Below are 15,109 nucleotides of genomic sequence, written 5' to 3' on the forward strand. Positions count from 1 at the left end.
GACAGCTGGGGCCGGGCCAGGGACAGATTAGGGTCAGATACACCAAGAGAGGAGAGTCCCTCTAGCAAGCAGACACACAGATCCACAGGCCATTTAACAAGCACAATACCACTGTCTTGGATTGGCATCATGAGTTGATGGAACCTTATTAAACATGGATTGGTCAGTGAATCAATAGTCAGTTTAGGCCTACTTTAACTTGGCTTGTTCTACAAGTGTGAAAATGTGAAAATTGGTTGTATGGTTGAATCAAGGATGGATGTCTGAACTGTTGTGACTGTTCTACTGAGTGTCTGAGTCATTCACAGTGAGAACTAAGGTAATGTAGGGGGATTTCCTGACAGATCTCACATCATCCAAGAAACAGAAAATGTACATTTGAAACCGCAGAATGATTGCACAGACGTTTTACTTTGCTTTTGCAGTATGAATCATTCTAACGATGACCAATGTCTCATAAAACGGTTGCAATGGGGTTGCCCCCATTTAGCTAAAATTATAATCTCAAAGTATTTCTGATGTCAACATTTCAGACAGAGCGGAATTAATCTGCTCAAACGAAAACGAAATGAGGGAGGGCATGAGGGGAGAGCCATGGAGAGGAGGGGGCAGTTGGCTACGAAACTAATCGGATTATGGGACTACAGTTTATCGAGTGCCTGTTTTTCTACTCTGCGCGTTAGCTGGGTGAGTGTGGCTCTTTTACTTTGGGTACTGCGTGTCTATTGTTTTCTGTCCTAATGAGGAACACATTTTTTTTCGTACTGATGATGACACAACAAGAGTTGGCGTAACTCTCGGGTTTACTTCGTGTCCGCAAAGGGGGATTGTTGACTGTTGAATTGCACTTTAAATCACGGGCATTTCATTTTCTCACTGCTCCAGACGTGATGGAAAAACTTTCTGTGTTTTATAAAATGAACAAAAACAATCATCTTTTGACTCCGGTGAAGGCTACAACCCGGTGTAGTTTAGGTTGGTATTCCAGGGACAGCGCAGCGATATGATTTCATGTTAATTTCTCTCTGGGATGCTGGAGTTGGACTATTATCAGGGGAATATTCCTCAACGGAGTAGGATCAGCAGTTTGCCTGTTAGATCACATCACAACGAGTTGCCAAACCTTCACTGTCATTCCATTTCCAGGCTCTTTGCAAAGTTCAACTCATACTCCGCGTTGATGTTGGAAAAAACGTCCACGTGCTCTTCGCCCGAGATCCACCCGTTCTTCCCCCCTGAGGAGGACAGCCACCTAGGGGGTTAGATGGTGCTGATCACGGATGAGAGAGACGGAGGTGGCTCCTCTACTACGGTCCGAGTCAAACAGCAGCAGCAGAACCCCAAAGGCGCCAGCGGCATCGCCCAGGTCCATCCGACCATTACCGAGGAATCACCGTCCTTATCAGACGATGACTCATACCTCGGGTCCTGCGAGTCAGAGGGGGATGAGTACGAGGAATACGACGATTTCTCGTTATTACCGGACAGTAAAAGTATCGCTTCGGACGACTCCTTTTACCCACCGGACGATGTGTTCGCGGACAACGAGCGGACCCCCTCTCCACCGAGTCCCGAGCCGCTGACGTTCTTCCAGGCGTGCTGCACCAACAACGCCACGATAGTCCGGATCATGATCCGACAAGGTGTGGGGGTAGAGGAGGTGAGGGAGACGGATAAAAACAACAGGGTAAGTCGGGTTAAATGTGCCCATATGTTCTGTGTCAAATATTTTTTTTTATCGGAATGTGTTCTGTTCTAATGCATTTCTATCCAGTGGCTTCTCTTCCTGTCGTGGGTTTGGAGATGAGGTCGTTTGGCACTGCCTTGTACACAATGGTGCGTGCGGTGTGAACTCACCTGTGCGTATTTACGCATGGTCAAAGTGCATATCCAAAGTGATCAACTGTTGTACATTTGTTGAAGTACGTCAACAGTCATGTATTCGCTCATGTATATCAGTGTGTCGAGGGGTTAAACAAATATATTTTTTAAAAGTTTTAAGAACATGTCAGCCACAACAACAGTAATCAGATGCTTCATATAACTTGGCCATTGTAGCAGATATTTCAACTTTGAGAGTCATGATTAACATTAGATCCCAAAGTTAAACCTATTCTTCCTATCCAAGCTGAGCTGAGTTGCTAAAGTAGTTTGTTTGACAGTAGAATCAGAACCAGAGCCACATCTCATATTAGTTTCATTTCCTTTCACGTGTGTGTCTGCCCAGGATTTATGGGTCTTGAGAGAGGAGCCTGAAGTTCTGATAGTCATAATTACAGCAACAGGAAAACACGGAGTCTCTCACAGTCAGCAGAACAACCGGCACTGTGTGTGTGTGTCTTTATGTGTCTGTCTGTGTTTTACTGTTTGTGGATGGATTCAGGGTACCTGTGAGAGAATCAGTGTAATATAGGTTTGCTTACTGACTTTCTAATATGAATCTCCCCACTGTCAATTAAAGGGCCTGTACTGTTAAGACAGTGTTTTACAGAGACTCGTGAGAAGAGCGTTCTCATTTAGGCCTACAGGCTGTCCATTACAAGTCAATAACTGCTTTATAAATCTCACAGTAATAATGTATGTTTGATTTGACAATGCAAAGAGACCTGGAATACCAAGCAGGTAATACATGCTCTATGTTGGATGTGGCTGTGTATCAATGATATATATAAACCCTGGATTGCTGATACTATGTATTGGCCATTGAGAGGCTTTGAAGCCACCGGTCGGCCATATTGGCACTCCCCAGTAGGAGCAGTCCTCCATAGAAATGATTGGAATTCTACACTACTTCAATTAAATGTTTCAAGGGCAAGATGACATGTATTTCATATATTTTTTTGTTGCTGTAGTGGGGACAGTATCATTAGTAATCTCAAAAAATTATAATACAAAATATTTTTTACACTGGTGAGGGAGTGCCAAGATGGAGGCATCGTGGCATCAACACAGCATCCCTTATTAGCCCATCTAATGTATACGTAATGGTTCCCAAGTGGTTTTGCATTATTGTTACGACACATGGTGTTTTCCGTGTCAGTATGACTCACCAGATACACACTACGATGTTTTCCAACAACACAGAGAACTGAGAGGAACTGGCTGTAAACCACCAGTTGGACCCTTCATTTGAATTGATAGAGACTCAAAACCACTAAAGACCAACTCCCCTTTGAGTATTCGTGCCTCTGTATGTTGTTTAGTTCTCACTGTGAATATAAACATATGCACACACACTCACTCACTCGTTCTGGCAGTGAGCGAGATCAGCCTTTATCAGATTGTACAGTGAAGTGGTCATGCAGTCCTCTCTCTGTGTGTTATCAATGATGAGGTCACAGGACCTGAGGGAGGAACAGCGTGAATTACATAATCAGAGTTGTAACGCCATGATGCCGACAGGCTGTCTCTCACTGCCTGGCCTTGGGACTGCTACTCATCTGCTCCCATGCTGCAGCATTCCTCATCAACTCTCTCGGTGTGTGTTGGTGGCGTTGTGCCTGCATTCCTCATCAACGCTGCCTGTCGAGGAATTCTTATGATAATTATGGGTATAATAGGAAGAGAGAAATGTGTGTGGATATCCTCAGTTGGGAGAGAGAGAGAGAGATGGAGGGAGGGAGAAAGACAGTCCTTCGTTTTAAGAGTGTGTGATAAATCTCATTACACTGGGACACAGTCCTGTCTCCTGTCTTGTGTTCATTACACTGGGACACAGTCCTGTCTCCTGTGTTCTGTTCATTACACTGGGACACAGTCCTGTCTCCTGTCTCCTGTTCATTACACTGGGACACAGTCCTGTCTCCTGTCTCCTGTTCATTACACTGGGACACAGTCCTGTCTCCTGTCTTGTGTTCATTACACTGGGACACAGTCCTGTCTCCTGTCTCCTGTTCATTACACTGGGACACAGTCCTGTCTCCTGTCTTGTGTTCATTACACTGGGACACAGTCCTGTCTCCTGTCTTGTGTTCATTACACTGGGACACAGTCCTGTCTCCTGTTCATTACACTGGGACACAGTCCTGTCTCCTGTCTCCTGTTCATTACACTGGGACACAGTCCTGTCTCCTGTCTCCTGTCTTGTGTTCATTACACTGGGACACAGTCCTGTCTCCTGTCTTGTGTTCATTACACTGGGACACAGTCCTGTCTCCTGTCTTGTGTTCATTACACTGGGACACAGTCCTGTCTCCTGTCTCCTGTTCATTACACTGGGACACAGTCCTGTCTCCTGTCTCCTGTTCATTACACTGGGACAAAGTCCTGTCTCCTGTCTCCTGTCTTGTGTTCATTACACTGGGACACAGTCCTGTCTCCTGTCTCCTGTTCATTACACTGGGACACAGTCCTGTCTCCTGTCTCCTGTCTTGTGTTCATTACACTGGGACACAGTCCTGTCTCCTGTCTTGTGTTCATTACACTGGGACACAGTCCTGTCTCCTGTCTTGTGTTCATTACACTGGGACACAGTCCTGTCTCCTGTCTTGTGTTTATTACACTGGGACACAGTCCTGTCCCCTGTCTGCTGTTCATTACACTGGGACACAGTCCTGTCTCCTGTCTTGTGTTCATTACACTGGGACACAGTCCTGTCTCCTGTCTTGTGTTCCTTACACTGGGACACAGTCCTGTCTCCTGTCTTGTGTTCATTACACTGGGACACAGTCCTGTCTCCTGTCTTGTGTTCATTACACTGGGACACAGTCCTGTCTCCTGCGTCGTGTTCATTACACTGGGACACAGTCCTGTCTCCTGTCTTGTGTTCATTACACTGGGACACAGTCCTGTCTCCTGTCTTGTGTTCATTACACTGGGACACAGTCCTGTCTCCTGTCTTGTGTTCATTACACTGGGACACAGTCCTGTCTCCTGTCTTGTGTTCATTACACTGGGACACAGTCCTGTCTCCTGTCTTGTGTTCATTACACTGGGACACAGTCCTGTCTCCTGTCTTGTGTTCATTACACTGGGACACAGTCCTGTCTCCTGTCTTGTGTTCATTACACTGGGACACAGTCCTGTCTCCTGCGTTGTGTTCATTACACTGGGACACAGTCCTGTCTCCTGCGTTGTGTTCATTACACTGGGACACAGTCCTGTCTCCTGCCTCGTGTTCTGTAAAACACACATGCTAGGCTTCATGTTTCTGTCAAACTTAGGTTGTAAAATGGTTCTGATGCTTCTGTGATACAATGGAGAGAATGTCTGCACGAATATCTACACAATACTTGTGTTCTTTTTTTTTTTGTGCAGAAAATCTCTTCGTTTTATCACATTGGTTGTGCCAAAGCAAAAGAGGAATTAGACGTTATGGTTTGAAATACGTTTTCAGTTTGCTTAGCCATAGAAATAAGGGACAATGTTTTCATCCATGAAATGATCTGCTGCATCAGGAATGACAATCTTAGCTCTCTGTCAAACTGTCACCAAAGCTCTGTTTTGGGTTTGTGTCTCTCCGGGTGAGGCATGTCCTATCTAATATCCTCTGGTGTCACCGAGGCCAGCGTGATGCAATCAACTACTATCTGGCTCTAATTTACACCAAAAAACACATGTTTCATGTTTTAAAACTTTTGAAATATTAAAGAAATGAGTTACAAAAAAATGGATCTGGCCAGCTAAATCACAATAAACAGGCTGCACATGATATGGTACCATACAGTAACTGTACATGGACATAGTCAACATCCTGTCTAGGGGGTTAAAGGTCACCCTCTGGACTGGGCACAACCCTGATGACAGAGATAACCTCTGACTCTAGAGAGGATGTTCAGACTACATATTAACTGGAGGGACAACAGGACAATGCTGTTTATTTACAGTCAACATAACACATGCATTCTTTCATGAGCTTGATTTATTTTTTAGAAATGGTTCAAACTTGAACATATCTTCAACATAAACACATGCTCTCGCAGGTTCTCTCTCTCTCCCTTTCTCCCTCTCTCTCACTCTCTCCCCTGCTCGCTCTCTCTCGCAGGTTCTCTCTCTCTCCCCTGCTCTCTCTCCCTTTCTCCCTCCCTTTCTCCCTCTCCCTCTCTCTCTCCCCTGCTCGCTCTCTCTCGCAGGTTCTCTCTCTCTCCCCTGCTCTCTCTCGCTCTCTCTCTCTCTCTCTCTCCCCTGCTCTCTCTCTCTCCCTGCTCTCTCTCCCTCTCTCTCTCTCTCTCCCCTGCTCTCTCTCTCTCCCTTTCTCCCTCTCCCTCTCTCTCTCCCCTGCTCTCTCCCTCTCTCTCTCTCTCTCTCTCTCCCCTGCTCGCTCTCTCTCGCTCTCTCCACTCCACCCTGTTCAAGACCAGGGTGGAGTGGTGGGCCAGGTATACATTAGGTTTTGAGGCACAGTCTCGTTAAATGCTTTCATTCACCCCGTTATATGGTGGCAGGGTGAATGTAACGGCATTCAGAGGTGGAAGAAGGATCGGACCAAAGCGCAGCGTGGGAAGTGTTCATGATGATATTTAATAGAAACAAACTGAACACTGAAATACAAAACAATAAACCATGTGAACAAAACGAAAACCGAAACAGTACCATGTGGCAACAAACACTCACACGGAAACAAACACCCACAACTTAAAGTGAAACCCAGGCTACCTAAGTATGATTCACAATCAGAGACAACTAACGACACCTGCCTCTGATTGAGAATCATACTAGGCTGAACTCAAAACCCCAACATAGAAAAACACACATAGACTGCCCACCCCAACTCACGCCCTGACCATACTAAATAAAGACAAAACAAAGGAAATAAAGGTCAGAACGTGACAGTGAAAGTATTTTCGTGGTAGCAGTGTGGAGATAACCACTTGTGTGTTGGGGAATATGGAAGTATCTTTCCCTCTCTCTCTCTCTCTCTCTATCTCTCTCCCCTGCTCTCTCTCTTTCTCTCTCTCTCTCTCTCTCCCTCTCTCTCCCCTGCCATCTCTCTCTCTGTCTCTCTCTCTCTCTCTCTCTGTCTGTCTCTCTCTCTGTCTCTCTCTCTCAATTCAATTCAATTCAAGGACTTTATTGGCATGGGAAACATGTGTTAACATTGCCAAAGCATGTGAGGTAGATAATATATAAAGTGAATATATAAAGTGAAAAACAATAAAAATTAACAGTAAACATTACACATACAGAAGTTTCAAAACAATAAAGACATTACAAATGTCATATTATATATATACAGTGTTTTAACAATGTACAAATGGTTAAAGGACACAAGATAAAATAAATAAGCATAAATATGGGTTGTATTTACAATGGTGTTTGTTCTTAACTGGTTGCCCTTTTCTCGTGGCAACAGGTCACAAATCTTGCTGCTGTGATGGCACACTGTGGAATTTCACCCAGTAGATATGGGAGTTTTTCAAAATTGGATTTGTTTTCGAATTCTTTGTGGATCTGTGTAATCTGAGGGAAATATGTCTCTCTAATATGGTCATACATTGGGCAGGAGGTTAGGAAGTGCAGCTCAGTTTCCACCTCATTTTGTGGGCAGTGAGCACATAGCCTGTCTTCTCTTGAGAGCCATGTCTGCCTACGGCGGCCTTTCTCAATAGCAAGGCTATGCTCACTGAGTCTGTACATAGTCAAAGCTTTCCTTAATTTTGGGTCAGTCACAGTAGTCAGGTATTCCGCCGCTGTGTACTCTCTGTGTAGGGCCAAATAGCATTCTAGTTTGCTCTGTTTTTTTGTTAATTCTTTCCAATGTGTCAAGTAATTATCTTTTTGTTTTCTCATGATTTGGTTGGGTCTAATTGTGCTGTTGTCCTGGGGCTCTGTAGGGTGTGTTTGTGTTTGTGAACAGAGACCCAGGACCAGCTTGCTTAGGGGACTCTTCTCCAGGTTCATCTCTCTGTAGGTGATGGCTTTGTTATGGAAGGTTTGGGAATCGCTTCCTTTTAGATGGTTATAGAATTTAACGTCTCTTTTCTCGATTTTGATAATTAGTGGCTATCGGCCTAATTCTGCTCTGCATGCATTATTTGGTGTTCTACGTTGTACACGGAGGATATTTTTGCAGAATTCTGCGTGCAGAGTCTCAATTTGGTGTTTGTCCCATTTTGTGAAGTCTTGGTTGGTGAGCGGACCCCAGACCTCACAACCATAAAGGGCAATGGGCTCTATGACTGATTCAAGTATTTTTAGCCAAATCCTAATTGGTATGTTGAAATTTATGTTCCTTTTGATGGCATAGAATGCCCTTCTTGCCTTGTCTCTCAGATCGTTCACAGCTTTGTGGAAGTTACCTGTGGCGCTGATGTTTAGGCCAAGGTATGTATAGTTTTTTGTGTGCTCTAGGGCAACAGTGTCTAGATGGAATTTGTATTTGTGGTCCTGGTGACTGGACCTTTTTTGGAACACCATTATTTTGGTCTTACTGAGATTTACTGTCAGGGCCCAGGTCTGACAGAATCTGTGCATAAGATCTAGGTGCTGCTGTAGGCCCTCCTTGGTTGGTGACAGAAGCACCAGATCATCAGCAAACAGCAGACATTTGACTTCGGATTCTAGCAGGGGGAGGCCGGGTGCTGCAGACTTTTCTAGTGCCCGCGCCAATTCGTTGATATATATGTTGAAGAGGGTGGGGCTTAAGCTGCATCCCTGTCTAACCCCACGACCGTGTGTGAAGAAATGTGTGTGTTTTTTGCCAATTTTAACCGCACACTCTGTCTCTCTCCCTCTCTCTCCCCTGCTCTCTCGCTCTCTCTGTCTCTCTCTCTCTCTCTCTCCCCTGCTCTCTCTCTCCTGCTCTCTCTCTCTCCCCTGCTCTCTCTCTCCCTGTCTCTCTCTCTGTCTCTCTCTCTGTCTCTCTCTCTCCCTCTCCTGCTCTCTCTCTCTCTCTCTCTCTCCCCTGCTCTCTCTCTCCTGCTCTCTCTCTCTCTCCCCTGCTCTCTGTCTCTCTCTCTCTCTCTCTCTCCCTCTCTTTCTCTCTCTCTCTCTTTCTCTCTCTCTCTCAATGAAATGAGACATACCAAGGTCTACTGTCAGAGTTTAATGTCTTTTCTTTGTCTTTCACTGACTCTCTGTCTCTCTCTCTCAATTCAATTCAAAGGGCTTTATTGGCATGGGTAACATATGTTAACATTGCCAAAGCAAGTGAGGTATATAATATACAAAAGTGAAATGAACAATAAAAATTAACAGTAAACATTACAGATACAGAAGTTACCAAAGAATAAAGACACTACATATTATGTCATATTATGTATATATACAGTGTTGTAACGATGTACAAATGGTTAAAGTACAAAGGGGAAAATAAATAAGCATAAATAAGGGTCGTATTTACAATGGTGTTTGTTCTTCACTGGTTGACCTTTTCTTGTGACAACAGGTCACAAATCTTGCTGCTGTGATGGCACACTGTGGTTTTTCACCCAGTAGATATGGGAGTTTATCAAAATCGGGTTTGTTTTCGAATTCTTTGTTGGTCTGTGTAATCTGAGGGACATGTGTCTCTAATATGGTCATACATTGGGCAGGAGGTGAGGAAGTGCAGCTCAGTTTCCACCTCATTTTGTGGGCAGTGAGCACATAGCCTATCTTCTCTTGAGAGCCAGGTCTGCCTATGGCGGCCTTTCTCAATAGCAAGGCTCATTGAGTCTGTACATAGTCAAAGCTTGCCTTAAGTTTGGGTCAGTCACAGTGGTCAGATATTCTGCCAATGTGTACTCTCTGTTTAGGGCCAAATAGCATTCTAGTGTGTGCTGTTTTTTTGTTAATTCTTTCCAATGTGTCAAGTAATTATCTTTTTGTTTTTTCATTCATTTTTTGGTTCTTATTGTGTTGCTGTCCTGGGGTTCTGTGGGGTATCTCCCTCCCTCTCTCTCTCTGTGTGGCTGATAAGGCTAAGCCTTTCTATTCCTGTCTTTCTATATTCCCAGATATCTATTATTCTCTCTCTCTCTCTCTCTCTCTGTATCTCTCTCTCCCTCCCCCTTTCTCTCTCTCTCTGTGTGGCTGATAAGGCTAAGCCTTTCTATTCCTGTCTTTCTATATTCCCAGATATCTATTATTCTCTCTCTCTCTCTCTCTCTCTGTATCTCTCTCTCCCTCCCCCTTTCTCTCTCTCTCTTTTGCTCTCTCTCTCTCTGCCTCTCTCTCTCTCTCTCTGTATCTCTCTCTCTCCCCCTTTCTCTCTCTCTCTTTTGCTCTCTCTCTCTCTTTTGCTCTCTCTGCCTCTCTCTCTCTCTCTCTCTCTCTCTCTCTCTCTCTCTCGGAGTAGTTTCACTCAGTGACCCTATTGACTTCACCTATTAATCAACCTGCTGTCGTGGTCTTATAGGAAATGTATTATTAGACATTTAGTTTCAACCGCTGCTCATCAAATAGATGTTATCCCTCCTAACTAAAAATAGCTACAACATGTCACTTGTATAACAATTAGGGTTTACCACAGGGAATAGACTTCATGTTTCCACGACAGGGTTGGGATGCAGACATTGATCTAGGCAAAACATGTCCAGAATGCTGTCTTTTAATCAACACATCTTTGAAAATAGTCGATTTAGATGTGGAATTTGTTCTGTGGATGAAGGATGTGGGCTGTTTCTAACAGGTATCTTAAAGGTATCTTACATCTTAAAGAATGTAAAACATAATTCAACAACCTTGAATTCTACGTATTTCATATAATGACATCATACACATGAATGGAACTTTTTCACATAAACAGTTTCAAGTGCAAATACAGTGGGGCAAAAAAGTATTTAGTCAGCCACCAATTGTGCAAGTTCTCCCACTTAAAAAGATGAGAGAGGCCTGTAATTTTCATCATAGGTACACTTCAACTATGACAGACAAAATGATAAAAAAAATCCAGAAAATCACATTGTAGGATTTTTTATGAATTTATTTTCAAATTATGGTGGAAAATAAGTATTTGGTCACCTACAAACAAGCAAGATTTCTGGCTCTCACAGACCTGTAACTTCTTCTTTAAGAGGCTCCTCTGTCCTCCACTCGTTACCTGTATTAATGGCACCTGTTTGAACTTGTTATCAGTATAAAAGACACCTGTCCACAACCTCAAACAGTCACACTCCAAACTCCACTATGGCCAAGACCAAAGAGCTGTCAAAGGACACCAGAAACAAAATTGTAGACCTGCACCAGGCTGGGGACTCTGAATCTGCAATAGGTAAGCAACTTGGTTTGAAGAAATCAACTGTGGGAGCAATTGTTAGGAAATGAAAGACATACAAGACCACTGATAATCTCCCTCGAACTGGGGCTCCATGCAAGATCTCACCTTGTGGGGTCAAAATGATCACAAGAACGGTGAGCAAAAATTCCAGAACAACACGGGAGGACCTTGTGAATGACCTGCAGAGAGCTGGGACCAAAGTAACAAAGCCTACCATCAGTAACACACTACGCCACCAGGGACTCAAATCCTGCAGTCCCAGACGTGTACCCCTGCTTAAGCCAGTACATGTCCAGGCCCGTCTGAAGTTTGCTAGAGAGCATTTGGATTATCCAGAAGAAGATTGGGAGAATGTCATATGGTCAGATGAAACCAAAATATAACTTTTTGGTAAAAACTCAACTCGTCGTGTTTGGAGGACAAAAAATGCTGAGTTGCATCCAAAGAACACCATACCTATTGTGAAGCATGGGGGTGGAAACATGCTTTGGGGCTGTTTTTCTGCAAATGGACCTGGACGACTGATCCGTGTAATTGAAAGAATGAATGGGGCCCTGTATTGTGAGATTTTGAGTGAAAACCTCCTTCCATCAGCAAGGGTATTGAAGATGAAACGTGGCTGGGTCTTTCAGCATGACAATGATCCCAAACACACCTCCCGGGCAATGAAGGAGTGGCTTCGTAAGAAGCATTTCAAGGTCCTGGAGTGGCCTAGCCAGTCTCCAGATCTCAACCCCATAGAAAATCTTTGGAGGGAGTTGAAAGTCCATGTTGCCCAGCAACAGCCCCAAAACATCACTGGTCTAGAGGAGATCTGCATGGAGGAATGGGCCAAAATACGAGCAACAGTGTGTGAAAACCTTGTGAAGACTTACAGAAAACGTTTGACCTCTGTCATTGCCAACAAAGGGTATATAACAAAGTATTGAGATAAACTTTTGTTATTGACCAAATACTTATTTTCCACCATAATTTGCAAATAAATTCATTCAAAATCCTACAATGTGATTTTCTGGATTTTTTTTCTTCTAATTTTGTCTGTCATAGTTGAAGTGTACCTATGATGACAATTACAGGCCTCTCTCATCTTTTTAAGTGGGAGAACTTGCACAATTGGTGGCTGACTAAATACTTTTTTGCCCCACTGTACATGTATTTTTATATATATTGTATTTGAAACTAGAGAAATTGAAAAATTCAGATAGTTTTGAAGCAGTTATGCAGAACATAGTGCTAGGGCTGGGGTCAACCTCAATCCACTACAGAACATAGTGCTAGGGCTGGGGTCAACCTCAATCCACTAGAGAACATAGTGCTAGGGCTGGGGTCAACCTAAATCCACTACAGAACATAGTGCTAGGGCTGGGGTCAACCTCAATCCACTACAGAACATAGTGCTAGGGCTGGGGTCAACCTCAATCCACTACAGAACATAGTGCTAATGCTGGGGTCAACCTCAATCCACTACAGAACATAGTGCTAGGGCTGGGGTCAACCTCAATCCACTACAGAACATAGTGCTAGGGCTGGGGTCAACCTCAATCCACTACAGAACATAGTGCTAGGGCTGGGGTCAACCTCAATCCACTACAGAACATAGTGCTAGGGCTGGGGTCAACCTCAATCCACTACAGAACATAGTGCTAGGGCTGGGGTCAACCTCAATCCACTACAGAACATAGTGCTAGGGCTGGGGTCAACCTCAATCCACTACAGAACACAGTGCTAGGGCTGGGGTCAACCTCAATCCACTACAGAACACAGTGCTAGGGCTGGGGTCAACCTAAATCCACTACAGAACATAGTGCTAAGGCTGGGGTCAACCTAAATCCACTACAGAACATAGTGCTAAGGCTGGGGTCAACCTAAATCCACTACAGAACAGATTAGGATTTAGGGAGGACAAACAAGTTAATCTAGCTTTAAGAATAATGGTTTAACAACAAGCCTGCACTTTTACTCTACATTTAAAAAAATAAAAACTTCAGCGCAGCTATTTTGATGGTCAGGTACAGTATGTGAAAAGGCCATTTTTCACATACACATCCATTGTCTCACTTTGAGTTTTTCCAGGAATTCCTGATTATACACCACACAAATCACTTAAGTCAAACACGCACGCACGCACGCACGCACGCACGCACGCACGCACGCACGCACGCACGCACACACACACACACACACACACACACACACACACACACACACACACACACACACACACACACACACACACACACACACACACACACACACACACACACACTTTCCCTGGAAGTACCTCTCTCAGGCTGATTATTTCAGTAGGGTTTAGCCTGCTGTTTCTGTTCTCTCTATAGGGTTGTCTCTCTCTCTCTCTGTGTGTGTGTGTGTGTGTGTGTGTGTGTGTGTGTGTGTGTGTGGTCATTCACACTCTACTAGCTAGAACGAAAGATAGAAAGAAAGGACAGCCAAACACATGTGTTGCACAATCAGTTGGGTGGCATAGAGTAGAAGAGTTTGTTTCCCAAGCTTGTTAAAGCCAGTCTGAGAGCCTGTACACACACACACACACACACTACACACTTAACAGCCTATGAGTGTGAACTTTCAGCTCTCATTAACAATACTGCTAGCTTAATACACACACACACACCTACACACACCTCCACCTACACACACACACACACCTCCACCTACATACACACACACACACACACACACACACACACATCTACACACACCTCCACCTACATACACACACGCACACATAGATACACATATGCTCAACCTGTTGCTTTAAACCATCACCTCTCATTAACTGCAGGTTAATACAGGCCAGCACACACTCCATCTCAGTCAGGATTAACACTCTTAAAGGAGCTGCACTTCTCCTGGTTATCTTTTCTACTGTTGTCTAACATATCAATTTCACTAATTGACCCACTAGAAAGAAAAGCCCAAGTTTGCTGTCTCTATGGTGTTGTCCTTTATGTCTAATATCTCTCCTATCCTTTTTGATTTCTCTGTCTCCTCTCATCTCTCATCCTATCTCTCCCTCTCTCCTTCCCCTCTCTCCTTCCCCTCTCTCTCCTTCCCCCCTCTCCTTCCCCTCTCTCTCCTTCCCCTCTCTCCTTCCCCCCCTCTCCTTCCCCTCTCTCTCCTTCCCCTCTCTCCTTCCCCTCTCTCTCTTTCCCCCCTCTCTCCTTCCGCTCTCTCCTTCCCCTCTCTCTCCTTCCCCTCTCTCTCCTTCCTCTCTCTCTCCTTCCCCCCTCTCTCCTTCCCCTCTCTCTCCTTTCCCTCTCTCCTTCCCCTCTCTCTCCTTCCCCTCTCTCTCCTTCCCCTCTCTACTTCCCCTCTCTCTCCTTCCCCCCTCTCTCCTTCCCCTCTCTCCTTCCCGTCTCTCCTTCCCCTCTCTCTCCTTCCCCTCTCTCCTTCCCCTCTCTCTCCTTCCCCTCTCTCCTTCCCCTCTCTCTCCTTCCCCTCTCTCCTTCCTCTCTCTCTCCTTCCCCTCTCTCTCCTTCCCCTCTCTCTCCTTCCCCTCTCTCCTTCCCCTCTCTCGCCTTCCCCTCTCTCGCCTTCCCCTCTCTCTCCTTCCCCTCTCTCCTTCCCCTCTCTCTCCTTCCCCTCTCTCCTTCCCCTCTCTCTCCTTCCCCTCTCTCTTCTTCCCCTCTCTCCTTCCCCTCTCTCTCCTTCCCCTCTCTCCTTCCCCTCTCTCCCCTTCCCCTCTCTCCTTCCCCTCTCTCTCCTTCCCCTCTCTCCTTCCTCTCTCTCTCCTTCCCCTCTCTCTCCTTCCCCTCTCTCTCCTTCCCCTTTCTCCTTCCCCTCTCTCTCCTTCCCCTCTCTCCTTCCCCTCTCTCCTTCCCCTCTCTCTCCTTCCCCCCTCTCCTTCCCCTCTCTCTCCTTCCCCTCTCTCCTTCCCCCCCTCTCCTTCCCCTCTCTCTCCTTCCCCTCTCTCCTTCCCCTCTCTCTCTTTCCCCCCTCTCTCCTTCC

General features: G+C 45.1%; 1 protein-coding gene across 1 annotated transcript in view; it reads left to right on the forward strand.

Moving 5' to 3' along the window:
* The first annotated feature begins 517 nt into the window (after positions 1-517).
* The window catches only part of ankrd33ba (ankyrin repeat domain 33ba), a 24,148-nt gene continuing 9,556 nt past the window's right edge, over positions 518-15,109 (forward strand). Inside the window, exon 1 of the mRNA XM_036935118.2 lies at positions 518-1,687. Coding sequence (XP_036791013.1) covers positions 1,265-1,687 — 423 coding nt within the window. The 5' untranslated portion in view covers positions 518-1,264. The remainder of the gene's footprint in view (positions 1,688-15,109) is intronic.

The sequence above is a fragment of the Oncorhynchus mykiss genome, chromosome 11 (genome assembly GCF_057628025.1).
Source record: "Oncorhynchus mykiss isolate SJ-2025 chromosome 11, ASM5762802v1, whole genome shotgun sequence".
Taxonomy (NCBI): Eukaryota; Metazoa; Chordata; class Actinopteri; order Salmoniformes; family Salmonidae; genus Oncorhynchus; species Oncorhynchus mykiss.